We start from the raw sequence: 27,982 nt of genomic DNA, 5'->3' as shown, positions 1-27,982 counted from the left end.
TTGTGAGTGTTTGGAGACAGGAGACACCAAACCAGTTACTGACTCTCCACCTGTTCTGTGTAATCCTCATTCACTAGAGGTACATTTACTGTCACATTAAAGGTAATTACCAGAAAATCAATTTACATTTGACATATTTCTTCCATTTCATATTTCAGACACTTTTATCCAAGTGAGGAATACAACAAAGTGATTCGTCTTAAGGAGGCAATACAGGAGAAGTGCCAACAATACAAAGTTATGTATGGAGCCTCAAAAAAGTGAAAAAGATTACAAATTGAGTCTCATAAATCTTAAATGTACAAAACTACTACAATTCGCTGGAGCAGTGAGGCTGAAATACGAATATTTGATAATTTGGTTTAAAAAGCTTTAAAAAAATCCGTCATGGTCATGGATCAAGTGCAAATGTCAATCTACTTTAACCCTTGTGCATTAATTTAAAAAAGTTACTCATAGGTCCAAAGAGGACAAAAATGTCCATGTCAAAAAACTGTCATAAAAAGTTGAAGCTTGGGAGCACAGACTTAACTTTGGTATCATTTTAAAGAATACCCTTGGCAGATTATTGTTGAAGTTCTTTTTTTTTTTATAAGTAAATCCAAAAAAAAGTTATATAGGTTTAAGTTTATGAAAATGATTTATGAATATTATTTTATATAAAATATATATTTTATGAAACAAGTTGAACTCTAAAACGGCTAGAAAAATCAAAGCCATAAATCTAAATAAGTTGTGTTCCAAATTTGAGGTTGATATCTCAAAAAATGAGCTTTCAGTAAGATTTTGGGCGCAGTACCAAACTTTCCCCATTGGATGCCAGCAAAACTCCACTGGTGAACACAGTGATTGGCTTTGTTATTTGCAGTCGAAGTTTTCTCTCTCAATACTACAAACACACACATGCACACAAATTATTATTTTTTTTTATAACACACATACCAACCACACTCTGACATCCATACCAACACACGCACACAATTATCATTGCATAATTTATCCAACTGGCTCTATAATAGCTCAAAATTCATGCAGTTAACATTAAAAAAAAAAAAAAAAAAAACTTACTCGTAGGTCCAAAAGGGACAAAAATGTCCAAGTCAAAAAACTCTCATGAAAATGTTATGCTTGTGTTTATGTTTGGCACACCCGTGCCAAATTTTATGCAGTTAGCATTAACACAGGCAAAGTGATCAAAAAAACAAAACTGAAAAGGACAAAAATGTCCTTAAGGATGCACAAGGGTTAAATGTTTGTTTATTTTAAAAGAAAAAAATGGGGTGTTTTTTTTGTTTTTTTTTAACCTTACTACTACAATTGAAGTTTATAAAATATTAAAGTATTTATTCTGCAGTTTGTCGCGGTCAGTGGCCAACTTAAAATAAATAAAACTATACATTAACGTTATCTCTAAGATTTTACCTCAGGCCACCAAGGGAGACTGTTCGTGCGCTAATCAACCAAACATGGTATTTAATTAGCCTACGTAATTAAATTAGAATGCTTTCAAATGCACACAACTGTACACATCTAAATTGAGATTAAACGTAACGTAGGCAAAAACGATGGAATCAGGATTGATCAATCAAATAAGCTTACCTTGTGTCTGCTGGAAAGTGACTTGCAAAATCAGGCAGGCGCGTGCGTGCGTAGTAAACAGAACGTGCACGCGCTGGCTGCTAACGCTGCAACTTTGTCTCGTGCCCCATTCAAAGCATCTCTTTTATTCACAAAGTATAAATATTATGAATAATAACCAACCATTTACTAAGTAAAATCTTTGTTAGATGCAAATTGTCCTTGCGAAACACATGACAAGATTTCCAATAAAAAATAATAATGACCCATTTCCTTTGATTCACATCAATTACGAACATGAAAAATTGGGTTCAGAAAAGAGAACAAGAGAAGACATACATTCCATTCATTTATTCAAATAAAAACAGATACTAAAACAATTCAACATAATTCATAAAATAATGTTTATAACATAATACAAAGGTCAAAATGTTTACCGCTTAATTTTCTTGTGCAAACAGTGAATTAACGTAAGAATAAAACAAACTTACAAAAATAACACTTCTGTGCTCTTCTTATTGAAGTCCTGGACAAATCCTGCATGCAGATCAACAGCTGAAAGACAAAGTGTCCTGATCGCTGTCTAACTGATGAAACGTTTATTCAGTGTATGAACAGAATGAACATAACCAACAGCAGTTCAAAAGATCCAGATTCACTCCAGAGTCAAACTAATGTATTGAACTGAACCCAGCTGTTTCTCAGCAGAGATTTTCGACTTAAGCAACATGAAGAAAAAGATCCGTTCATTAAAACATGGGAACACTCATCAGGACCTGCAGTAACTCTCAGCTGATCAAACTCTCAGACACAGTACAAATGTGAGCTTGTTTGTTTATTTCTGAAGCAGGAAGTTGTAAATCCCAAAGTTATTGTCATCTGGGGAAATCAGCTTGTCGGCTCTGGCTTTGTCCAACGTCCAGCGCAGAAAATCCCTCCGTTTGTGCCACTCCTGAAGCTCCTCCTCGCTGTGAGCGAAGTCACAACTCATGCCATCAGCACAACCATCATCAAACCTGTCAATCAAACACCACCGCCAATGAGGACAAAGATCACTGCTAATGACAGCTGTTAAAAACCACCTTCACTGATCAATCAACACGTGACTAAGGGGCTGTTTACACAACATTCGTTTACACGACAACAGCGTTTTGGGTGCCTGAAAACGTCTCCTTGTAAAAAACAAAAATGCGAATCTCTGAAGATGACGTCATCCACATGTGTATTACATGTCGAGTCTGTAGTGTTTTATCGCCATCTAATGGCCTGATTTTTCGCAGATCCGTGTGAATGGGGATCGTTTTGACAACAGTGTCGTCTGTACGCGGGAAAACCTTAAAGGAAAAACATCTCCGTTTTAAGCATATCGTTGTTGTGTAAACGTACCCCGAGTCACAATATTAATATTGAATATTCAAAGTAATGTTCTGTCGTTACTTTGAATAGTTTGGTTACTCAAACTAATGACAGATGAGGGGAGCTGGTTTACTCTGACCAGTCTGAGGAACTCTTGATGATGTTCATTGACTTGAAGACTGGTGATGGTGTACCTGGGACAGATGGAGAAACAGGGTCCAGGGAAGCGATATGACCAGGTCAGACTCTCGTCCTCTCCCTCTCCGCTAAACACCCTGAGCTTGTGTTTCTCTGAGGAGATGTGCTGCTGCCACTGCCGATCGCTGTTACTGTGTTTCCCACACAGAGGGCAGTAGAAACTGTCCTGCTGCACCAACAAACACACTCCATTAGCACACGTGGAGGACAGTAACATGAGAACGGCAAGAGTAAACACATACCATCAGTTCTGCAAAGTCCGTCGGCATGGTGATCTGCTTCTCTTCTATTGGCTGAGGCGGCGAGGTGCCATCTGGCGTTCTGTTCTGATTGGACAGCCAGACGTCAAACACCTGCTGGATGTCTGTGACTGCAGCGGAGAGCATGTGAACTCAATTAAACAAATCATTCATTCAGACTATAGCCCCTTTCACACAGCAATCCCGGTAAATTACCATAAAGTTACCATAATGACTTTACCGTTAAACACTAGGGGTGTAACAATATATTATGTCACAATTTATCGCAATACAAAAATTCAACAATATGTATCGTGGAAAGTGACAATCTGTATTGTGTATAGTTCACCCAAAATATAAATTACTGAGAGAAAAAAACAAGTTTTCAGAGTTTTAGTACTACATTCAGTACTTCATTAAACTACTGTATATAATGTTGAATATAATGTATAATAATGGGGGAATATTTGTGGGTCCTGATAATGCCAAATGTCTTAAGTTTACCACTAAAAAGTGGCCTATATTATTTTAAATATATCTAGTCAGTGAAAGAGTGCAAACATATTTGTCTAAAATAATTCTGTATTTTCAGCTTCAGAATCATGAATATTGTTATTCTGGTGTCTCTATTGTCCTGTGCTTTGGGTTTACAGCACCAAGTCCAAGCCTATTCATTTACACACAATGTAATATCAAATTTAGCATTTTAATCAACATTTTAACAACCTTTTATCATATGTCTTGGAGTATTGCAATAATGTTGTATCGTGAGTTCAGTATCGTCATGTATCGAATCATGACATGAGATTATCATTACTCCTCTAGTAAACACACAAATACGCTGTTCACACAAGCAACACTGTTCTGGCTTTTTACTGGTAACACATCAGCTCCAAAATACCAGTAAATTCTGTGATGTCAGTAATCGGAAGTGACCTTTAAACACCCTACGGTTGTATTCATCCGCCCACATGAGGGAGAAGTGCTTTAGTTTCATTATCTGCTCAATTTGACACAATTTTTTGAGGTTTGAGTGACAGACATAAGGGACATGATCAAACAGGACATGTTTTTGCTCTTAAAAACGCGAGACGCACATAAAAGTATCCAAATGCAGAGCCGCAGCGCTGATGAACAGAAAAGAAGGCTGAAAAAGCTGCGAGACGTGGTGCAACAGTCAAAGACGATCATCTAGCGCATATTTACATAGAAAAACGATAACAAAGCTTACTGTAAACAGCGCGGAGTAATCACATCATCTCCATAAGAACTTTATGATTATTTAAAAACATGACTGACACCAATCAACTTTTATCAGCTATTAAAAATGGTTAAAGTGGAATATCAGAATGAAAAGCTGTGGGTCTGTTTGACTCTACATCCCAGAGGTCAAAACTGTGCAAAACTTGAGGAACTATCATGTTTTAAGTGTGTTTAAATGATTGTATATTATATTTCGCACATACATGCATCATTCATACTTGTTAGATCTCCTCATTCTGAACAACTTTGCAGGTAAATCAAATATTTTTATCAGAAAAACTGCAATTTGTTTTCCCCCCTAAATCAATCAGCCCTAACACTAATCCTCATCTATCACACTACACAGGACGGATGGTGTGTGATTTGAGCTTCAGCGCATGAATACACATCAGTGCTGACTGCGTTTGGTTTGACGCTCACAGCCGTTGTTCTTCATGTACGTCCACAGCTCCTTCTCCTCCTGACTGTGAGCGAAAGAACAGTTCCCGATGTAATGACATTTACGCTGCTTCAGCACATGGATGCAGATCTGTGGGGAAACATTCAGTGTTAGACACCAAGAGCTCACAGTTTCAGCAGCCTTATTAAATATAATAGATTGACTGTTAGACTTGGTATTTCACTAGTTTTCCTTGAGTAATAATAAGGTCCTCCATACTATGAGTTTATAACAGTACAAGTTAGGGCTGCCCTCGACTAGAGATTTTTCTGGTCGACTGGTAGTTGTTCATTTAAGCCATTAGTCAACAAATCGCGCATTTATATTAACAAGCCATAGATCATAATAATGCGCCTTTAATTGCCTATATAAAATACATATTATAGCCTGATCAGTGCACAAATTCAAACATAAAGCTTGCCACAGCACGCCGGCAAACGTAATGATTATGAATGTGTCATGAAAAAACAGAATGAGACTGACTAAACATTTGAATAATTAATTGGTAATGTTTTCTGTGTTTTGGGCTGCAGAGATTAAGTCATGATGCTGACTCGTCATCTCCGCTGTAGTGGACGCCCATATATGCACGTTTTATATGGATTCGCAATCGGAGAATATTTATTATCCATTTGAATCTGTTCATTCAAATGTAAAAAATTCAAGCTTTCTATAGATATATTTCTCATGTCTGTGAGGCAAGTATACACTGAGTTTCGGTTAATTTATGTGATGCGCTCAAGTTCAAGACCGAATCGACAGAAACCGCCATTATTTTACAAAAGCACAACGTTTTGTTGTTATTGTGAGTGTACAAAAATAAAAGTAGACCCTTTACAGTTTGCATTTCTCTTATCTGTATCTCATGCAGTAAGCACGCGCTCTCCACACACGGCGAATAACAGCGCACATTCATCTAGGTTAACATTAGAGCGAGCAGACTTGTAAAGTGCTGTTACATGCATGTTTCAAGTGATATATTTGAGGTTGATAAATGATAGGCAAATGTTTGGATTTCATGCGTGATTTCGCCACTTTTTCAAGTTTTTTTTTTTTTTCTCCAACTAAACGACTAATAAAATGTTGGTCGACTAAGCCTCTTTAAGTCGTCTAACGGTAAGTTGACTATTAGGGGTCAGCCCTAGTACAAGTATATCATATAGAGCAGGGTTTCTCAAACTCGGTCCTGGAGGGCCACTGTCCTGCACAGTTTAGCTCCAACCCTGATCAAACACACCTAGCTGTGAGTTTCTAGTGATCCTGAAGACATTTATTAGCTTGCTCAGGTGTGTTTGATCAGGGTTGGAGCTAAACTGTGCAGGACAGTGGCCCTCCAGGACCGAGTTTGAGAAACCCTGATATAGAGAATAGTACAGAGTCCAGCAGGTCAACTAACCTCATCTCATCTGTGGATCAAACAGAGTAAAGGAGTTGTTTTCACTCACGTCGTATTGCTGAGGAAAGGTCTTGGCATAGGGCACAGGTCGCACTGAGACCCACTTCTTCCTCTCGTGAGACTTGACCAGTAAAACCCTCCTGTCTTTGGTCCAGCTGAAGAGAGACAGACAGAGGAAGAGAGTGAGACGGGTGGGGTGTGTGTTTAGGTGTGGTGTCTGTGTGTGTGTGTGTGTGTCCATCTGCACCTGTGTCGGGCTTTAGCAGTGCAGTACTTCAGCGCTCGGTCCGGTTCGCTGACCAGCCCGTCTCTCCAGCACTGACCGCACACGAACTTCAGCATCAGCTCCAGCTCCTGACCTTTGCCCTCAGCTGCGTCACCACTTCCTGTTCCCTGCACCTTCCCATTCGTTTGCTCTGCTCTGATTGGACTTTTTGATTTGGCAGCAGTGATTTTGTTTGGTGATCGCGAAGCCACAATCACAGGCTGATGAAGACAGACAGAAAGAGTTGATCACTACAAGCATTATGACACAATCTAAGTACTAATTAGTACTGTTTACTAAGTCATCACTAGCACTAGTGTTCACAGGGATCGAACCTCTAACACTAAGCATTTGAAGGATAATTCTAAAATAAAATAATCCCATGAGACTCACGCCGTATATGAGCAACGTGAAAAGTCAAGATTTTCACTAAATAATAAATCACATTTCATTTGCTCATCTGCTTCCAGAAGAGTTGGAAGACCAACTAAATTTCATAAATGACCATTTATCATTGTTTCCTTACTCTGGTGCTCTTCTAAAGTTGTATGACCTTCTTTTACAGAGCACAAATGGAGAAATTTAAGAAAATGTTTTTCTCGCAGTTATTAAATAATGGTATGTTTTATTGGCATTTAAGAATTATTACAGGTATTAAAGGTGCATTGTGTAATATTTAGGAGGATCTGTTGACAGAAATGCAATTTCATATACATAACTATGTTTTCAGTGGTGTATAAAGACCTTACATAATGAACCGATATGTTTTTATTACCTTAGAATGAGCCTTTTCTATCTACACACACCGCGGGTCCCCTTACATCAACATGTTTCTACAGGAGCCCTAAACAGTGGCCGGGTTTCGTCACTATGTTGTTCTTCGTGCAATGAAGCTAAAGCTAAAGTCAGTGAATAAAACACTGACACAATGATGAACAAGTAACAATAATATTCACAACATATCGTTTTACTGAATAATTAAGTAAACCTAATTTCTTAATTTATTTTTTTAAAGAAACCTCATTGCTGAACTGGCTACTCTCTGCTGTCTCAGACGACGACATCACTTCCACTTCACAACCTCACCACTAGATGCCGCTAAACATTACGCACTGCACCTTTAAGGAAAATTGTCATTAAAACACTAAATTATTTAGTTGTTACAATGAAACATCAATATTAAAAGACCAGAAATAAAATAGAGCAAAATATTAAAAGCACAAATAACTGATCTAAATTACTAATCTAAAAAACATGTTTTGACAAGCATGAGAAGAACATTTCCTCATACAAGTCATACAACTTTAGAACAGCACCAGGCTGAATAAATAATGATAATTACTGAATAAATACTTTGAGATTATATTAACATTATGTAATAATTGAGAAGAGACTCACACGCTGTTTGTTCCAGTGTTTCTTGGACTCCTGCACGATCTCTTCATGGCTGATTCCTAAACACACAGAGAGATGAAGTTTGGTGAGTTTATCTGATGTAATGCAGCACCTCAAACATAAAACATCCATTTAAACAGTCATTTATTCTGAACTACTTGGGCCGGTTTACAGCTGGTACTGAGATCCGAATCACAATTGTTCAGCAGCAAATACAGGTATACAAGCGCTGCAAAACATTTCATGAACGGGTCAATGAAAAAAGACTGTGATATATATATCTTTTCTTTTCTATAATTACATACATAACTGATGTCTTAATTGTCATTATTATTAGTATTATTGTCATAGTACTATTTATTTTGATAAAGTATTAATGTGTGTATTTTTTAAGATATTACCATTCTCTTGTAAACAAAATTTGAATTCATAGCAATAAAAAATTAGCCAGAGAAAAAGAGAGCAAACACAATCCTGTCAATCATTATTGTGCAAAAACTCGTTTTTAAACTCTCAAAGAAAAGAACAATATCAAACATCACAACACACTGTGTTGAAAATTGATGAATGAATAAATGCAGATCATGTTTATAATATTTTAGATTGGTAATTTGTATATTTAAACCTTGGCTCTATTTTTAATTATTTTCTATTTTAAATTGTTGGTCTATTTAGTATTTATGTTTCATTGTAACAGTAAAATAATTCATTTTTATATGACAATTGTAATAATGCTGAAAATTCAATAAAACATGAAACAATAAAACAAGTGAGTATATACAGATACTTGACTAAAATAATGTTGTTTTTGTCCCACTGCAAATGTCACGTCTGTGCATTTTTTTACTTATTTGTGCCATGTTATTTTTTCTGTCGCATGTCAATAACACGTGTGTAAATGTATTGTGTGTATGTGTGTGTGAGATCTCTAGTATGTGTGTGTGTAACAGAGTCTCTAATGTGTGTGTGTGTGTGTGAGATCTCCAGTGTGTGTATACCAGAGTATCTAATGTGTGTGTGTGTGTGTGTGTGTGTGTGTGTGTGTGTGTGTGTGTGTGTGTGTGTGTGTGTGAGATCTCCAGTGTGTGTATGTGTACCAGAGTCTCTAATGTGTGTGTGTGTGTGTGTTTGTGTGTGTGTGTGTGTGTGTGTGTGTGTGTGTGAGATCTCCAGTATGTGTTTGTGTACCAGAGTCTCTAATGTGTGTGTGTGTATTTGAGATATCCAGTGAGTGTGTACCAGAGTCTCTAATGTGTGTGTGTGTGTGTGTGTGTGTGTGAGAGAGATCTCCAGTGTGTGTATGTGTACCAGAGTCTCTAATGTGTGTGTGTGTGTGTGTGTGTGTGTGTGATCTCCAGTATGTGTTTGTGTACCAGAGTCTCTAATGTGTGTGTGTATTTGAGATATCCAGTGAGTGTGTGTGTACCAGAGTCTCTAATGTGTGTGTGTGTGTGTGTGTGTGTGTGTGTGAGAGAGAGATCTCCAGTGTATGTGTACCAGAGTCTCTAATGTGTGTGTGTGTGTGTGATCTCCAGTATGTGTTTGTGTACCAGAGTCTCTAATGTGTGTGTGTATATGAGATCTCCAGTGAGTGTGTGTGTGTGTACCTGAGTCTCTCTGCAGGATCCAGATCTGCAGTTCGATGAGCGAGTGAGCGAAGCAGCAGCCGTCCTCCCTCTTACAGCCCAGACTGAGCTCATGGCGACACACGTCAAACTGACAGTGAGGACTCAGCACTCGGATCTTACTGTAACTCACAGCGCTGCTCTTCACCACGTGAACCAAACACCTGACAGACAGAGACACACACACTCAGAGATGCTTTATCTATAATATATACACACGGATGGATGGATGAGACAGTTAGATATAATGATAAAAAACAATTGATGGATGGATGGATGGAACAATAATGAAACCAATGGATTGATGGATGGACAGAATGAGATATAGATAGATAGATGGATAGATAGGTAGGCGGATGGATGTATATAGATTGAAGGACGGATAGATGGATGGATGGATGGATGTAGTGTTGTCAAAAGTACCGACTTCGGTACCAAGTCGGTACTTAAATTTAACAAAATGTGACGATACACGTCTATCAGCAGATCCCTAACACATCCACTGCTTTTAACCCTTTAGAACCGGCTGTGTCGTCGCCGACACACACCAACAAGCTGTATTCATTTTACCTTAATTCTTCAACCTTTTGCACTATCAAAACCATTCAAATTGCCCCTGACAGTAGACAACATGCGCTTTTCGGCAATATACGGCTTATTACGGTAATTTCATGATTTCCGTCAGCAAATGACAGCAGATTTTTGGCAGCACGGGAAGGAAGGATTTGAACAGAGAGATACGAAGCGCGACAGGTTAGAGTGTTTTGGATTGCATAAAATAATAAAAGAAACAAACAAATACATGGTGAAAGAAGTGGTAGACAGCAGAAGAGGTGATTGGGATGATTTTTAATGAAACTGGAGAAGCGGATGGCCGTTACTCTTTCACATATCTTAGCATGTCGTGTGTGCGTTTGTATGAAAAAAAGTGTCCTAAATGAAAACTGTGCAACCCGATGTCACAAAAAAAGACTTGTATATACTGTATGTATTATAGTTCATACATTTCCCAACTTTAAAGTGTTAGTTTCTTTCGTTCATGATTTTTTATTTTATTTTTTCTAAATAAAAATCAGTAAATTTATTCTCGTTTTTATTTTTGTCTATTTAAATTCTATTTACAAACTCACCACACACAGTAATGGTCAATAAATGTAATTTGTTGAAAGCTAATCTTTTTCTGAAAAAGATGACATCTTGCAATCTAGAATTGTACACTCAAAAAAATCTAAATATGTGAAAAACACCTATTTTAGCTTCAGGTTCTAAAGAGTTAAGAGCTCCTGTGTGTAGGCTATCTATGTAAGCGCTTGGTGAAGAGTGTCAAAGATGTCATTGTTGATCATTGTAGCCAATCAGAGACATATGTTGAGCGCGTGAACACAGTGGCCAATCAGAGGTGTTTAAGAATCTGTTCAACAGCGCTCATAATGCTAGAGGGAAATGCTGGTATAGTCACATTTTTAAATTTCAGTACCGACTTGGTACCGAAGTCTGTACTCTTTGACAACACTGGATGGATGGATGGATGGATGGATGTTGTTCTCACGTACTTCTTCTTGTCGAACTGATGTTGTGTTTGTAGATTGGCACACACAGCTGGATTCTCCTTCCAGCGTCTGCTGATCATTCTGGGTTTACAGTCAAAACAGGCCTGATGAAGGACAGCATCACAACAGAGACGCACACAGAGAAGCGTTAGCCATTAGAAACACACGACTCAACATCCACAGCACTGATCCAGGTCATTATTTACACTTTTATTATAAATAAATATGTATCTGTGTAAAATGATGTCACTTACATGATAAGAAGTGTAAGTGCTCTAGAAAAAGCAGTTTTGTCCTACATAAGGCTGAGTGCTAATATCATTAAAGTGGTCAATAACAATGTTTTTTTTTATTTTGTCAAACAACAATACTTAAATGCATTAATTAAAACATGATGATGACAAAATATGACAAGCGAAACATGGCAAAATACTAATGAACAAACAATTTTTTTGGAAGAACATCTATCAACAAGAATGTTTGTAATAATCCAATCATAGTCAATAATGTTATTATATCTTATTTCAACAGATTAAGTTTTAACAAAACAATATGTTTGTGTTGATACACATTTAAATGTCAATTCAATTAATATATAAAGAGTTTGAATATTTCGATTTATTTTGCACTCTCGTCAAACAAATGTTTTCATTGACTAAAATTAGATGCAATTTTAGCTTTTTTTAACTTTAAAACTGACTAATATTAATGAATATCACAAGAACTTTTTGACTAAATTTAAAGGACAAAAACTATACCTAAATAAATCCTATTTGTATTTTTAACATTTAAAATATTTTTTTTTAATTTTTTTTATTCTTAGCTTTTATTGTTATTTTTATTTCTTATGCATTTCTCATGATTACTTAATGATTTTTTATCCTTTTCGTGTAAAGCACTCACTTTGTGTGGGGTGTTATATCAGGTGGGGTGTTATATCAGTAACACCCCATTATAAGACTCTTTTAACTGAGGAATAAATCCATCAGTAAAAATCTCAAGAATCGTATCGAATTGTTAATTTTCACCACAAATTGTGTGTGTGTGTGTTGTTACCTCACAGAGGAACATGAACATGCCCGTGTGTGTGTTCAGGAGTGTGATGACGCTGAGTGCTTGTCTCTCATTGGTTCCAGATGGATTGAAGAGCAGCTCTCGGACCAGTAAGCCCCGCCTCTCCTGCGTCCACACGTCAATCTCTTCTTGACAATATGCAAACGTACAGCCCTCACCGTACTTACACACCTGACTCTCCAACACCTCTACACACACACACACACATAGGGAGGATTTAATCACATTAGTTAAGGTACTAGTCAGGCTTGCTACAATAGTGATGGTGTTCAGAAGCAACTGAAGTTACGTCACTTGCCCACCGCAGCACCGCCCCCTACTGTCGATTTTGATTATTTTTTTATTTTTTTAAATAAAATCATTTAGCTCAGTTAGAGAACAGTCACTACAATTAAAAACTGAATGTGTCTGCTTAATAAATCGTGAGCTGAATGAGAGAGTCGCAGCACAAATCAGCAGCATTAACCGATGGGAAAATATCCTCACGTCACATCCCCAGTACTCGTTAATTAAATCACTGAACATGTGACGCACCTCTGCAGAGCACGAAGGCGGCCTGGAAGTTGTTGCGAGTTGGGCGGGGCCGGATCCGCCTCCAGGGTGAGTTAGCTCCGCCCCTTCGCCGGCACAGCAGAAGATCCTTCTGACAGCTGTGGTTCACATCAGACCTGAACTCAAAATCCAGCACACCTGGACCTGAGAGAGACACACAGACCCGTGAGTTAAAGCCAGAGAACGCGAGTTACGTAATCAGATTACTTTCAAGTAACAAGTAAAGTAGCATTACTTTTAAATTAACAGAATATCTGACAGCTCTCCTGTCCCCATGTTGAGAGAAATCAGATAGATAGATAGATAGATAGATAGATAGATAGATAGATAGATAGATAGATAGATAGATGTGAATCACCTGTAGAAGTGAAGCAGCTGCTGCAGGCTTGAGCAAATTCATGTGTTTGTTCCAGTGGGTTCTTGGATAGACAGGAAAGTGTGGAAGTCATGTGACCGTTCCTCTGTAACACACACACAAACACACACACACACACACACACACACACACACATGAACTCTCTCTCAGGTTAAACAGAGATGCTCTAATGCGTTCATATCATCAGCAGTCAGAGGCATCACGCTCACCATATGAGAAGAGTTCGCCAGTTTGACCGACGGCAGAAAACTACGACAGACTTTCCCACCTGACAGAGAAATAAACACACAGCAGAATTCATTTATTTGTTCCCAGTCTCTGAAAATCTGGATATAAGAGGAAATTTAATAACTGTTATTTCTAGAGATTAATCAAATCTTTAAAAAGTCTTATTGTTTATTGTAAAAAGGATCCCCATTAGCTGTCACCAAAGTGAAACGAGCTAGTCTTCCTGGGTATAAGTGACGTTGCACCTACATGTGTACTAACTCTCATTAGAGTATTAGTAGTATTAGTTGCAAAGTTACAGTACTTATAGTCAGTAGAATGTCTGTTGGAGAACCATCACAATTGTCAAGTCAAGTCATCTTCATCTATATTGCGCTTTTAACAATACATATAGTTTCAAAGCAGCTTTACAGTGATAATAGGAAATTACAGTAACAGAGATTGTTTTGGCTTTACAGCAGCTCTAGAATAAAGTTATTGTCCAGATAAAGTTAGTTTTGATTGACTGATTCACTTCCATGGCAAATAACTATGAAACGAAGAGTTAGCAGATATTAAGCAGACAGTGTACTAATACTCAAACGAGAGTTAGTTGACATGTAGTTGCAAAGTTACTTTTAAGGGGCTTTCGCACCAGAGGAACCTTTTCATAGTTCCTAGAACTATTGGCGGAAGTTCCCGGATTTTGCCGTGTTTGCACCGCAGGAACTAGGAATGATTTTAGTATCTCCTTTTGGAGGAACTACTTTACTCCTACTTCAGAGTCGCTCTAAAAACCAGCGCTATAGGAACTATCCGTGACGTTAGTGTTCGCTGATTGACCTGAACACACGCGAAACACCAGCACCCGCAATTTTTAAAAAGGCTGTGTAAACACACAGATTATAACCTATATATTTACTCCAGAAACTAACTCTACAAACATGAAAAACAGTGATAGATGGACCTCTTAACCTTCACACTGAGGAGAAAATCCAACAAGACTTTGAGGAGACCGTGTGAAACATGATTATGTATTTCTGCTCAGCAACACTGGACATCAACCACACAGCATACACTAATACAGTTGTTCTCAATTCCAGTCCTCGGGACCCACTGCTCTGCACATTTTGTATGTCTCCCTTATTTAACACACCTGAACCAGATCATCAGCTCATTAGGAGAGACTCCATGAACTGAACTGAGTGTGTCAGATAAGAGAGACATACAAAATGAGCAGTGGGTCACGAGGACTGGAATTGAGAACCACTGCACTAATAACTTTTCATTACTGTCTCTTTTCTATGTATAACAGTTCTATCTAATAACATATTAGACAAGACTGTTAGACAGATCGTAAACTAATGAACATGGAGAATGCGAGCACTGGTGTTTTCAGCGCTGTCAAAATAAAGGTCAGAACAACAAGCATGCGAATGCAACCAGGAAAACGTTCCTATGGGAACCATTAGTTCTCGGGGAACCATTCTGGTGGCTAGATCCTATAACTATCCGGTGTAAAAGCTCCTTTAGTCAACAAAGTGCTGAAAGGGGACATCAAAATAAAGTGTTACCAAATAAAATGTCTAGAAGGTAATACAGTAATCATGGACCTGGCAGACTGAATTCAGACAGCGAGTCGAGCACGTCTCCTCCCACCACCAGAGGGCGCTGCAGGGAAACTGCGTCTGTGGACGAACAGATGGAGTCTAATGCGTCCAGGGTGGAGCAGGAGTTCATCTCAGGTTTAGTGAAAGAGTCCAGAGAGTTCAACTGACTCCCGACGGAGAAGAACGCGGGAGGAAGACGAGGAGACGGAGACGAGAAACACACCAGGCCGGTGGGAACGACTCCACTCTGAGAGCCAAACAGGCAAGATTCAACTGGTAACTATAAGCTGTATCACAAACACACAGTTTCATTTCATATTCAGTGCCCTCACCTGCGGTGTGTCTTCCTCTTTGGACATGCAGTCCAGCAGACTGTCCAGCTCGTCACCCATCAGGTCGTTGTCCTCCAGCGGCTGAGACACGGGCACCGACAGGCCCAGGGCCTCATGGGAGTCGCTCACGGGGACCGGGGCCGGTAACACAGGAGACGGCCATTCAGACGCTGTCAAGAGGAGACGACAATACTGAACACACACAATCAACAGCAGAGTTTAAAAGAAACACTTGCGTACTTAACGATCCAACATATATTGTATACTTGAGACCAATGTTGGGCGTAACTCATTACTAGTAACCTGAGTTACATAATCAGATTACTTTTTCAAGTAGATAGTAAAGTAACATTACTTTTTCCATTTACAACAAAATATAAGTTACTTTTTCAAATAAGTAACGCTAGTTAAACTTTTATAATTAACTATATTCAATTACACAAATACACTTTATGTATTTAATCTCACTTTATTAACCAAAGTCTGACCTTCAATGATCTAATTCAACCATACTAATAAGCAAAAATGACTGAGATTTAGAAATAAGAGAGTTGAACTTCCTTCCCTCTAGGGCTGGGTATTAGCAAGGGCCTCACGATACGATACATATCACGATACATGGGTCACGATACGATATATCACGATACGATACAGTACAATACATATTGCGATATATTGCAATACTTTTTTTTTTTAAATCAAAAATGTAAAAATAAAATAAAAATAGAGCTGAATATACAACTTGTTATGTACCACCTGGGGTATTCTGGTATGTGTATCACATTATATTGATAACTCAGCAGACAAAAACTTAAATCCCATTTTTTCCGCAAAGGTATTTGCATTGTGTCGAGTGTGTCTGCGTGCGCGAGCGACAGTACGCGAGAGACAGAGTGTGTATGTGTGCGAGAGAGACTGAGAGTGCCCCAGTATTAGTAGCCTAATTGGTACATAATATTATATACTATAAGAGGCATGGAAGTTCGGTTAATGGACAGCAATAATCAGTTCCACAAACGTCTTGTTTTGAACTATTGTTTATGGGAAGTTCCCTCTATACCCTATTCTTCTTTAATCCAGAATTGCAGAAGCTGAGAGGTTTGTTTGAGCGGTGCCCTGTACTGTTCATGCGTAATATGCATTTCCTTAGCCTGAGGCTTATTCACTTCACTTTTCATGTGAAAGGGTCTTAATATTTGGCATAAATAGATTTAGAAAAATAGAAGAAAAAAAAGAAACACTGCAAGTCCAGCCAGTAACCCAAAAGTGATGTAAACACATTACTTTTCATAAAAAGTAATGCAAAGTTACTTTTTTTGGGGAGTAACGTAATATTGTAATGCATTACTTTTAAAAGTAACTTTCCCCAACACAGCTTGAGACATTATGATTGACATATTTTCTATTACAATATGCATTGAGATTTTTATTTTATTATTATTATTATTATTAATAATACTCTTTTTTACGTTGTTTAATTATTACTATTTATTTTTTTATTGGGTCGGGGAACAATATTTTTTCATTTAATTTCATCTATTCTCCTGTATCCTGTTATTAATGTAAAAGTTCAATAAACAGATTTAAAAAAAAAGAAACACTGTGCACTACATTCTATACTTAATTTGTATAAAAATGGCATGTGAAACTGTATGCAGCATGTTTGCCTCTATCATTATTTCAAAAATAAATTATCATGTTGTATTTTTATTTACATTTTGTGTAAAAGCACCTTACCTTTTTGCAGTCAGATAAAAATATGGGTCAAGATTTTGTTGATTTGAATACAGTATTTCTCACAGTGTGCTTACCATGTTTATGGAAAAACATCTTTTTGAAAGAAGTCTCTTCTGTTTATCAAAACTGCATTTATTTGATCAAAAATACAGTAAAAACAGTAATAATGTGAAATATTACAATTTATTATTTTTTTTATTAAAGGCAGGATAGGTAGGAATTGTATACATTTTTTTTTTCAAAATTTGTTTAAACTTTCTTTATATATCAATACATAATTAAAATGTAAGTACTCTGAAAAAGAGAGTATACAAATCGAGTGACTCTAGACCTTTTAATCTGCAATAAACACAGCTCATTATTTCCATTCGGGACGAATTAAATGATTGGCCGGGTCGACTGTCACTCTCCCTCGCTACCATGGCAACCACCCCTGCATGTGCGCGCACCCGTTTGACTTGAAGAGGGGAAGAGGCACGGAGAGAGACACGGATCGCAAGGAAGAATCACAATAATGGCAGAGAAAGAGCAGTCACAATTCCCAGTACCTGCATAAAAAGTCAGCGAAGGCAAACAAGGCAAAAAAAAAGGAACTAGTAAGGTAGAAAGGTAGGCTACTTGTCACCGGAGTGTAACGTTTGTCCTCTTCAGAGCCAACAGTGCTTTCATCGTGGAAGCGCTTACATGCAAAACACCGTATGTTATGAATCTTACACGAAATTCACCTTCATCACAGTGTAACTGATGGTAATGGTAAAACGTGTATCAATGCAACCTGTTTTTATACTTTGCCTTATGTTACTAGCTCGTTACCGAATCAAACTCAATATATTTTAAACTTTACCCGTATCGATATGCTAGCTTGATAGTGAGTACTAACAGCCATGTTAGTTGTTTATATTCATAATGATGAAGTTAGGTATTTTATTACATGTGATTCTGACATGATGTCACTACATGCACTGCGCTCCTCTCCTCCGCTTGGCACTGGCAAACGCGTCCTCCAGCTGCAGACGTCGGCATCGTGCGTTCATGTGTTTTGGGGCGTGGCTTTGGAAGGAGCCCAGAAGGGAGGGGGTGGGAGCGAATGGAATAAGTAGCTGTGTTTATTGCAGTCCTGAGAGGACTACAGACACTCGATTTTTATACTCTCTTTTTCAGAGTACTCACATTTTAATTATGTATTGATATATAAAGAAAGTTTAAACAAATTTGGATTTTTTTTTTTTTTGAAAATTCCTGCCTACGCTACCTTTAATTTATTATTACAATTTAAAATAAGTGTTTTCTATGTGAATGTTAAAATGTAATTTATTCCTGTGATCAAAGCTAATTTTTCAGCATCATTACTCCAGTCTTCAGTGTCACATGATCCTTCAGAAATCTTTCTAATATGAAGATTTGATGCTCAAGAAACTAGAACCGCTTTTAACATTTATAATAGTAAGAAATATTATCATCAATGTTTAAAACAGTTTTGCTGCTTCATATTTTTGTGGAAACTGATGCATTTTATTATTTCAGGATTCTTTGATAAAGTTGAAGTTCAAAAAGAAAATCTTTTGTAACATTACAAATGTCTTTACTTTTGATCAATTTAATGTGTCCTTGCTGAATAAAAGTACTAATTTCTGATTTTTTTTTGGAACTGTAGTGTGCATTTACACATCATTTGTTAACATAAGTTAACCCTAGTAAACATAAACAAACATTAAACAATAACTCTATAGAATTTGTTAAAAGTCCTAATCTAACACCATTGTTAGTTAATGTTAGCTATTGCAAGTTAACCAGTGAGATCTTATGCTTTTTGGCAGACGCTTTTATCCAAAGCGACTCGCATTGCCTTCAAAGTATTTCATCAGCTCATGCTTTCTCTGGGGATTGAGCCAAAGACCTTGGTGTATCTAGCGCTGCTCTTCACTATCTGAGCTACAGGAAAACATGCTGCACTCCCTGCATTTCACACAGAGTAATAATAAATGTCTCTTTAAGTACCTGCAGAGTCAGCCACTTTCTCCAGCTCAACGGACGATGTCTGCAAACAAACACAAAACACAAGAGAGGGAGAATGTCTTAATCTACTCATCTGAGCTGCAACGCACAGATCAAGATTCATGCAATACTGATTAGAGTTTAAACATGTTGATTTTGTTTTTTGAACGAAGTCCTGCCTCATCTAAAGGTGGAGATACGAGCCCCTCGTCCTCAAATCCTGACGCTTTCCCACTCTGAGACAGAATAATAAAGAGAAAATATTATGCAAATAAATCTGTCCAATAATATGATTATCTTCATGAAGGATTTCTTTGTTACACTGAAACATAACATTTGAAAACATTTCATGCAGGGAATTCTGGGTATTTACCTGAGAACTGATGTACGCTTTTCTGTTTTTCAGGCCAAGACTGGATGCGATTTCCTGGGACAAATTACTGACCGTCTGATCCTGAAAAAGACACCGAAAACGTCACTGAAAACCCTGACAAGAACACTAACTAATGCGCAGCTAAACACTGAAAATGCTCCAGAAGATTAAGTTCATTTATCTGTTTATTAGACACATATCCCAGAGATTAACAATCATTCCTGATTTTCGTTATAAATAATGTTATAAGTAATTTTCTTAATATACATATTTAATAAATAATATTCCCAGTTATGCCAGTTAACCGTTTATTTCAGTTCAATTTCTTAAATATTTGTCATTCTGAAATTGCTGAATATTTTTGAATCCTATGTATTTATTTCTACTGTGTATTAATTTAGTCTATTTAGTCTAACTGAAATGTTTTAAATTATTGTGCTGCTTTAAATGTCACATTTATACATTTAGATAAACTCTATGAAAAGGGGTTGAGTAATATAGATTACAAAATAAAGAAATACATAAATATAATAACTTTGGGCATTTTAGTGATATTGAATAGTATGAAATGGTTTAAGTGTGTTTTATTTCCCATTGGAAACATAAATGACTAAAAGTATAAAATACAGTAACATTTTTGTTAAATAATTGTACATAATTAAAATGGTAAATAATATTGCATATTAAATAATATTACAAATGTAAAAAAATAATACTACTTTTTCACTAAATTACTTAACAGAAGAGATTGAATCACGTTTATTTAGCACCAATATATCAACACACATTAATGAGCAGCAACAGTTACGCCAGTTAACCATTTACTTCAGTTTAATTTCATAAACACAAATAATTTTGAAATTGCTAAACATTTTACTGTTTTTTTTTTCCATTTACTGTGTATTAATTGTGTCTATTTATTCTAATCTAAATGTTTTAAATTATTCTTAAAATGGGACATACAGCTTTAAATGTCACATTTATATATTTAGTTTAATTGTACAAATACTAATAAGGGTTGAGCTGTATAGATTAAAAATAAACCAATAAATATAATAATATTTGTCCTTTTAGAGATTATTGAATAGTGTGAAATGGCTTAATTTAGTTTTTTTCCCCATTGGATAAATAAAATTACATATTTGCAAAGTATAAAATACAGTAAAAATCTAGATAAAATAACTGTACATAATAATTACAATTTTAAATACTATTACATATTTAAAATAATTTTAAATACTATTACATATTTAAAATAATTTTAAATACTATTAGTTTTTCACTAAATTCCTTTAAAATACACATTAATGAGCAGCAACATTTGCCTACATATTGATGAGGTTTACCTGCGGTGAGGCCAGCAGACACACAGCGCTGCAGTCATACGCCTCTCTCAGTTTCCCAGACTCCTTCAGACACACGGCTTTACGGTATAACGCTTTAGTGCTGTCTTTACACACCTCCAGCGCGCGCTCGCAGTCCTTCACCCCGCTGTCAAACTCACCCTGACAGAGAAAATACAGAACACTTATACACTCATTGGTGATCAGTGCATGACCGATATATATTAGAATTTTTTCTGTTTGGCCGATAAGTGTCGGAAGCTGGCTTTTATTTTGACAGCGTGTGCGTGAGCTCCCATTCTCCGTCTTCACTAGTTTACTGTCCGTTTTATAATTAGACAGAACTGATAAACAAAGAAGGTGAATGACATTTAAAACTAAGTATTTTAGCGTTTTTAAAAATAGAAATACACACACTATAATACTTTCTCATTTACTGTCGGCATTCAGAAAATATGAATTTATATCATTTAAAGTTACACTACAAAGGTACACCATATAACTTTTGGCTTTTTTAGTGGTTAAAAACCCCCGAACAGCACGCATTTTGCAGAAGAACATTGCTATGGTTGTGCTTTTGTAATATGCAATATGCTTTTTAACCAGTTTAGAAAGATCTCAAGCTGACTAGCTACAGACTTTAGCTGTAGCTTTACCATCTTTGAAAAGCCAAGCTTATGTTGATTCTTGTTTTATTACGAGCTCTGTCTCGTTCTCTTTTCGCCTCTGTTCGCCTATTTTTTAAACCGTTGATTCTCCGGAGGTTGGAGATTTATCGGCTCCATGTCGACCTTTCTCTCTCGTTGTGACGACTAATCTTACTCAAAGTCAAAGTAACTGAATCAACTTTTCTCTATTTACCAATAAGACACGAGACACGCATGGGCGAGTGAAGCATGTACGCTTTTTCCCGCGAAAACAATCCCGACATGTCTAAAATATAAACACTTATAATAGACTTACCATAGTGAATCAGTGTAAGAATGTAAGCAGGAATTATGATGTATTGACTCATTTACATTTTGTTAAACTTTTTTTAAACATAATTCCACGGACCTCACAAATCCAGCTGTTAGTTTTTCTGAAGAGTGCAGAACAAGACACATTTGATTAATTGGATCTAGTGTTGACATAGATTTCACAATTCAGTTTGACCGAGTTGGTCAAGTACCCACTTAACTACAAAGACTCTCACAGTAGGTACATTAATATAACAGGCTAAAATTAAAATGGAGCACAAACAGTCCGCTAAAGATGGGAGGATTTTGACCACATCTAGAAGTCCTCAATCTGTCTGGTTCTTACAGTGTCCCTCGTCTGGCAGTCTGGTGAAGGCCTCAGTCAGTTCACACACATCTAGCTGGAGTTAGAGAGGGATCTGTGACCTTGGGAAGTGCTCAATACGCTCTTTTTCATGCTATCATGTCGTCCTTGCTCCTTATCCATGTCTGGAGATATCCTCGCCTGGTTCCTTTAACATTCCTTGCTTCCCAGCGCATGACTTATTGGCGCTAATGTATTCCTGCCGTCGAGTTTATATACACTAGCTGAACAATAAACCTCTGAAAAAGCTTGAACACTGAACTTACTGTGCTTTTAATTTCTTCCAATGGCGAGAGGCAACAGAGAATACTGGGGCGAAAGGGCTGAACCTTTATAGTAGAGCCCGACCGATATGGATTTTTGGGCGCCGATGCCGATACCGATAAAAAAAAGCCAGATACCGATATATCGGCCGATATTATTTATGTGTATATTATAATACAGTAGCAATATTATTTATGTGTATTATAGTACAGTAAGTTTGGACACACTTTCCAATTGGTGTGTACAAACTTTTGATGGGTACTGTATATAGAATACACAGTATAAACAGAATAAATACATAAACGGTTTGCAATGATCACTCAAATGTGGTGATCAAACACTTGTGTGACAAAGATATGTAATGGAGGCAGGGTAAATGATAGAATGAGAATTTGAGCTGTAACCAAACTAGTTTGCATTGCATTTTATATTATATTATATTCTAAATACTGTTGCATAATCTTCACTAACGACTTTGTCTTTTAATTTAGTCACATTATTTAAAACATAACTTGTATCAATAAATATATCAAAAGTGTCACTGACAAAACCTTATCTTATATTTTTAATCTTAATTTCTCTAATATCTACCAGTGGAGGAAGAACTCAGATCTTTTTAGTAAAGTAAAATTAATAATATCATAATGACGTTTATAATTACATATGTACAGTAGTTTTATACTATTTTAAATAAGTAGTAAGCAAAATGTACTAAACGTGAAACTAGTAGGGCTGGACCCGAATATTTGAATATTCGTTCGGTGGGTTGGTATTCGATTTGAAAATTTGACATTCGAATATTCGTTTTTTTTTTTTTTTTACATCTGGGATCCCCCGCGAAACGGTTCTCATTCGCGCTTGAATAAGGCCGGCGACACACTGACTGCGTGGCATGGCCATTTTTATTTCGGCTCCCATGTTAACAGGTTGGAGTTTGCACACTGCCTGCTTGTGACACGCGTCTCTCAGGTGCGGCTCGAGCCACGCGGAAATAGAACCGACGCGCAAGTGTTCCAGCAACGGGAGTGTTCTCTGGCTAGAGCGCAGAACAGCGGAGTTTGTATGGACGAAGTGCATGTCTGAGCTTGTTATTTGGATTAAGCTATGTTGCTTTGACATTGTGGAAAATAGAATAATAGAAACAAAATGTATTAGCCTTTTTACCCGTTATTATCAATCTAAATTAATCTCGTTTTTAATTTAACTTAATTTCGTTTTTCTTTATTTAAATTTCGTTTTTCTTTATTTAAATTTCGTTTTTCTTTATTTAAATTTCGTTAAATTTCTTTTTTTAAATTTCTTTTTTCTTTATTTAAATTTCGTTTTTCTTTATTTAAATTTCGTTTAATTTCTTTATTTAAATTTCGTTTTTCTTTATTTAAATTTCGTTTTTCTTTATTTAAATCTACCCTTTACTGTATCAGTAATTTTGTTAGTCAGAAAAATATTAGACTACCTTTAAAGTATTGCTTAATTTAACAGACCTGTGTGTGTGCGTTTTATATCACTAATGCAGTGTCCATTCTCGGACGCGTTCTCTGCCCGCCGCTTCCCGCTCGCGCTGTTCTGTAGTTTACTAAAAGTGTATTAATTCTGAACGTGTTGCGTCTCGCGTGTCCATCTGGCTACTCTTAATGCAAAATGGCACTATATAAAGTGTTATAATTACATAAATTATTGGAATATTGCTTGATGTTGTAACGTAGCAGAATGAGCTTTAACACTGTGTCTACACCGGACGCGGCCGTTATTTTTTTGCCACTTTTGCCAGTTCTTTGTGACAGCTTTTAGGTGCTTTATTAGCAGCGCCAGCGCCATCCTTACATAAATCACTGCATCGCTGCATTTTTTTAAATATTAATTTATCGGCCATTATGAATGCCGATACCGATAGTTAGGAAAATGCCTTATATCGGCCGATAATATCGGCCCGCCGATATATCGGTCGGGCTCTACTTTATAGATTATACGACAAATATAAATACCCTTCGAAGCACACAGACTCACTAGATTAATGAGAGCACTCTTGGTTCCAGTGTTTACTTTCACTTTTAATTCATGTTTTTAACAGTTTCTTTATTTGTGAGAATTAAGAATCAAGAAGTTTCTATGAAGTATAAATCACTTATTTTAAAGATTTAATTTTTATTGTGATTTTTTTATGTTGATTTATTTTTTAATTATATCTTATTTAGTAAGTTTGCGATATATTCATTTTAATGCAATTGTTATGCATGTTTTATTTACTATCTTTAAATTAAAAAGTGTGATGTCAAGTCAAGACACCAAAAAAAAAAAAAAAAAACACTTATCACTGATTACTATTATTAGTAATCAATATTTTCATTATGCAACATAAAATATAAAACATCCAACAGGAACTTTACAGCTAAAACTGCAGAAATCATGATCGAATCGGAGTCTAGAGACCCTGGCATCTATTTTTATGCAGATTTTGGGATACTGCATTAAAAAAACACTGAAGGAAAACATTAAAATGTGCATACATTTAAAAAATGCACGTGAAAAAAACTTTTGAGGCGGATCATTTTTTTACTGATAAGACGGCGTGCAAAAACTATGAAAAAAAATATTGTGACTTTACCTCAACAAATCATGTGATCATAAAAATGTGACCACATAATAGCAGAGCAATCATAACTGGACAAACCAGCAGAGCGATCTCATCGAACAGCATTACAAATGTTAGTTCAGTCTTTCTAAAATGCCTGAGCCAAAGTCTGTCATCAAAATAATTTAGTTTAATTTCCTCCCAGAAGCGTCTCACATGATTGCATTCTCAAACACCAGCATCTGAACGCAAGAGAACATGACAGCGCTCACTGCATTTCGTCTCCCGCTCTGAGACGCAACTCATTTATAATATAGGAAAAAAGAGCCACAGTTTCTTCCCCGATTGCAGCAACTTTCACTTTTGTTACAGATATTCTGCACCAATTTCCCAGGAAGTGACGATTTTGTTCTCTTGAACACAGGATGGAAACGTAAATTCGTAAAATGTTTTATGCAATATTCCAACTTTGTGCCCAAGTCAAGTTCAGAGATTTGTCTGTAAACACAGGTACACTCACCATGTTCTGATGTGCGGCCGCGCGGTTGATGTACAGACTCTCCAGCAGGGCGTCGGGAACGTGAAGCCCTTCGCCCTGAGCGTAAAGAGACACGTTCACGCCCTCGCTGAAATGACCCCGCGCCTGAGTCCACTCGCCCTCTCGAAACGCGGCATTGCCCTCGTCCAAGAGATCACACACCAGCTGAACCACGAAGCCCTGCAACAGGGACAGAAGAAACAAACAAATGCTCTTTATGAATCTTTTTAACATTCGTTTAGAGCTATAATAACAGTACCAGCATGCTAAATGTCTGAGTGAGTTTACTCAGCTAAACTATGGTGAAATATTGCGAATGTGTCTTCATTCAGATTAGCATTTGTGTGCAGAATATCCTCCAACCTCATAGCCTGCAGGGTCCGGATAAGGCAGAGAACATCTGTAGACACGGATAAAAACAGTCACTCAAAATGATAAGAGTAATAGTGGAGAATGACAGAGTAGATCAGTGCTTCTCGACTGGCTTGTTTCACACAATCCGCTCATGTTGACATCTGTCGCATTTGACCAGATAATGCGTGAATTGGTGCCAAAACACTTTGATTGGATGCCAACACAATCTACTATCAAAACAAAGTGAAAACTCATTTTTGAGCCACGACCAGCCAGTTGAGTAGCACTAAAAGTGTTCGCTGATAGAATAGAGTTGAAGAAGTTTCTTCACTGCATTAAACCAAGCACAATCTAATGAAACATGCTTCAGAGATAAAGCATTTTGACAAAAACAACGTGTTGGTGAATCTTCTTTCTCCCGGCCTAATCGGCAACGGATCTAAACAATCTGGTCCGAGAATAATAGAGCGATCTAGTATTTGTTTCTCGCCGCAGGGTTTGATAGTTTGTCGTACTTGATGAAGCTCAGCGCTCTCTGAATCTCCTCTCTGCGCTTCTGCCGCTCAGCGCTCATGTTTGACCATCACAAGCCTGAAAAACAAACAAAAGCATGTGTAAAAGTTCATGATTACCATCTGTTCAACAAATGCCTTCAATGTAAAAGTGCAATGTAAAAATCCTGTTTGATTTTTTTTTACAGAAAAAAATGTGATTTAAAGAACCTGTAAAAATACAGTGAAGATGTTAACACTTACAGACCTGTAAAGTTTACAATTTAAAACTGTCATTACCTAAAAAAGTGACATTTTAAAAGAGTTCACAACAGTTATATGATATTTGTCCATTTTTACTTAACTTTATATTAGTTTCCCCCATTCATTACATAGTCAGAGATCTTACTGTTAACCAATTAACCATTTGTAGTCTTTTACATATAAAGTTAACCATTTCTTTACGTGTTTATTCACCCGTTTATACACCAAATATCAAAGCCTGAAGGAGGTGACAATACTTTGAAATTATTACAGTATACAAATATTATAGCATACATGCTCAGATCCTACTCAAAACCGCTAGTGTATTAGAAGAAGAACTAGTGGACATATGAAACACGCCCAAGAGAACTTCCTCCCAGTTTCTGCAAAAACGAAACGGAAGCAGCTAGAAATAAACATTCAAAACGAGGACCCAATAACACACAAAGTCAGTCACCAAACAGCAAATATAACGTCCGAATACAGTCATATCACAATAACTCAAAAACTTTCCAGATGACTCCACTAAGTTAAACTCACCTGTGTCTGGAGAAAATCAAGACCTAACGCGCTTTCTTTTGAGCTTCGCGCGTGTCTATTTTGTGGTTCGTCTCTAAAACATTAGAGGAATGACTGACAGATTATGAATTGATCAATTTCAAGACATTTTCCAGACGTATCATGTGTCGACAACACTGCACTGTGAACTCGACAAATGTTTCCAGTTAATAACCGCTTCCCATGAGACGCACGCGACCGTTCCGCCAGGAGGCACGACTCCGCGTTCAAATCGCACTCTGAACGTTTTGATATTATTATTATTATTATTATTCATTATTAAGAACGTTTATACTGTGAAAATGTTAATTTATAGAGTCGATAACTGCTATACAAATGGAAACACGTATTAATAAACATTATAAAGTAAAATTCAAATAACCCATTTCCAGGAATCATCGACATCTGTGATTGGTCCATCCCGAACAGCGCTGATAAAAGTAACATTTGTCATGTTACAGTGACTTTACGATATAACGGAGGTCTCTGGACACTTATAAACTTTAATCGACAAATAATTATAAACATTTATAATACTAAATTATTTTATAGAAAAAAAAACTGCTAGCATACACTGACCTGTTCTTTACTAACACATATACACAAACATAACTGCTGTTAATCTTAGAGAGACCATGAATTCCCTTCCAGCATTTCAGTATCTCTACACTGAACTCAATAAATCTAGTCACTGTAGGGGGAAAACATACTGATG

General features: G+C 36.8%; 1 protein-coding gene across 2 annotated transcripts; it reads right to left on the bottom strand.

Annotated features, from left to right (window-relative positions):
• Nucleotides 1–1,914: 1,914 nt before the first annotated feature.
• On the bottom strand, nucleotides 1,915–27,517 carry zc3h7ba (zinc finger CCCH-type containing 7Ba). Of its 2 annotated transcripts, none has more exons than XM_084106468.1 (23): nucleotides 27,250–27,517; nucleotides 26,470–26,545; nucleotides 25,964–26,000; nucleotides 25,583–25,780; nucleotides 20,907–21,065; nucleotides 19,561–19,641; nucleotides 19,367–19,423; nucleotides 19,191–19,230; nucleotides 15,456–15,625; nucleotides 15,127–15,370; nucleotides 13,516–13,574; nucleotides 13,289–13,391; nucleotides 12,913–13,074; nucleotides 12,361–12,566; nucleotides 11,308–11,408; nucleotides 9,737–9,918; nucleotides 8,133–8,188; nucleotides 6,717–6,955; nucleotides 6,519–6,624; nucleotides 5,055–5,163; nucleotides 3,375–3,502; nucleotides 3,129–3,301; nucleotides 1,915–2,594 (listed from the first exon to the last, which is right to left on the bottom strand). In XM_084106468.1, exons 2-23 carry the CDS (start codon nucleotides 26,526–26,528, stop codon nucleotides 2,414–2,416), a joined length of 2,850 nt encoding a protein of 949 aa, XP_083962594.1. In that variant the 5' UTR covers nucleotides 26,529–26,545; nucleotides 27,250–27,517; the 3' UTR covers nucleotides 1,915–2,413. The 2 variants fall into 2 exon arrangements, with proteins under 2 accessions (XP_083962594.1, XP_083962595.1); XM_084106469.1 differs by having other exon boundaries at nucleotides 3,129–3,298; nucleotides 27,250–27,495.
• Between the last annotated feature and the right edge of the window lie 465 nt (nucleotides 27,518–27,982).

The sequence above is a fragment of the Abramis brama genome, assembly GCF_963993115.1.
Source record: "Abramis brama genome assembly, chromosome: 1".
Classification (NCBI taxonomy): Eukaryota; Metazoa; Chordata; class Actinopteri; order Cypriniformes; family Leuciscidae; genus Abramis; species Abramis brama.
The sequence above is the reverse complement of the archived record's forward strand: the minus strand, read 5'-3'. Positions and strand labels throughout refer to the sequence as shown.

What these genes read in the sequence shown, in the direction of transcription:
- zc3h7ba (XM_084106468.1), bottom strand. Translation starts at nt 26,528, where the DNA reads ATGAGCGCTGAGCGGCAGAAGCGCAGAGAGGAGATTCAGAGAGCGCTG. An exon ending in AGAGCGCTGAGCTTCATCAA is followed by an intron (nt 26,001 to 26,469) that starts GTACGACAAACT and finishes CCGTGTCTACAG; the next exon opens with ATGTTCTCTGCCTTATCCGG. An exon ending in CGGACTTTGCAGAACTGATG is followed by an intron (nt 3,302 to 3,374) that starts GTATGTGTTTAC and finishes TTGTTGGTGCAG; the next exon opens with CAGGACAGTTTCTACTGCCC.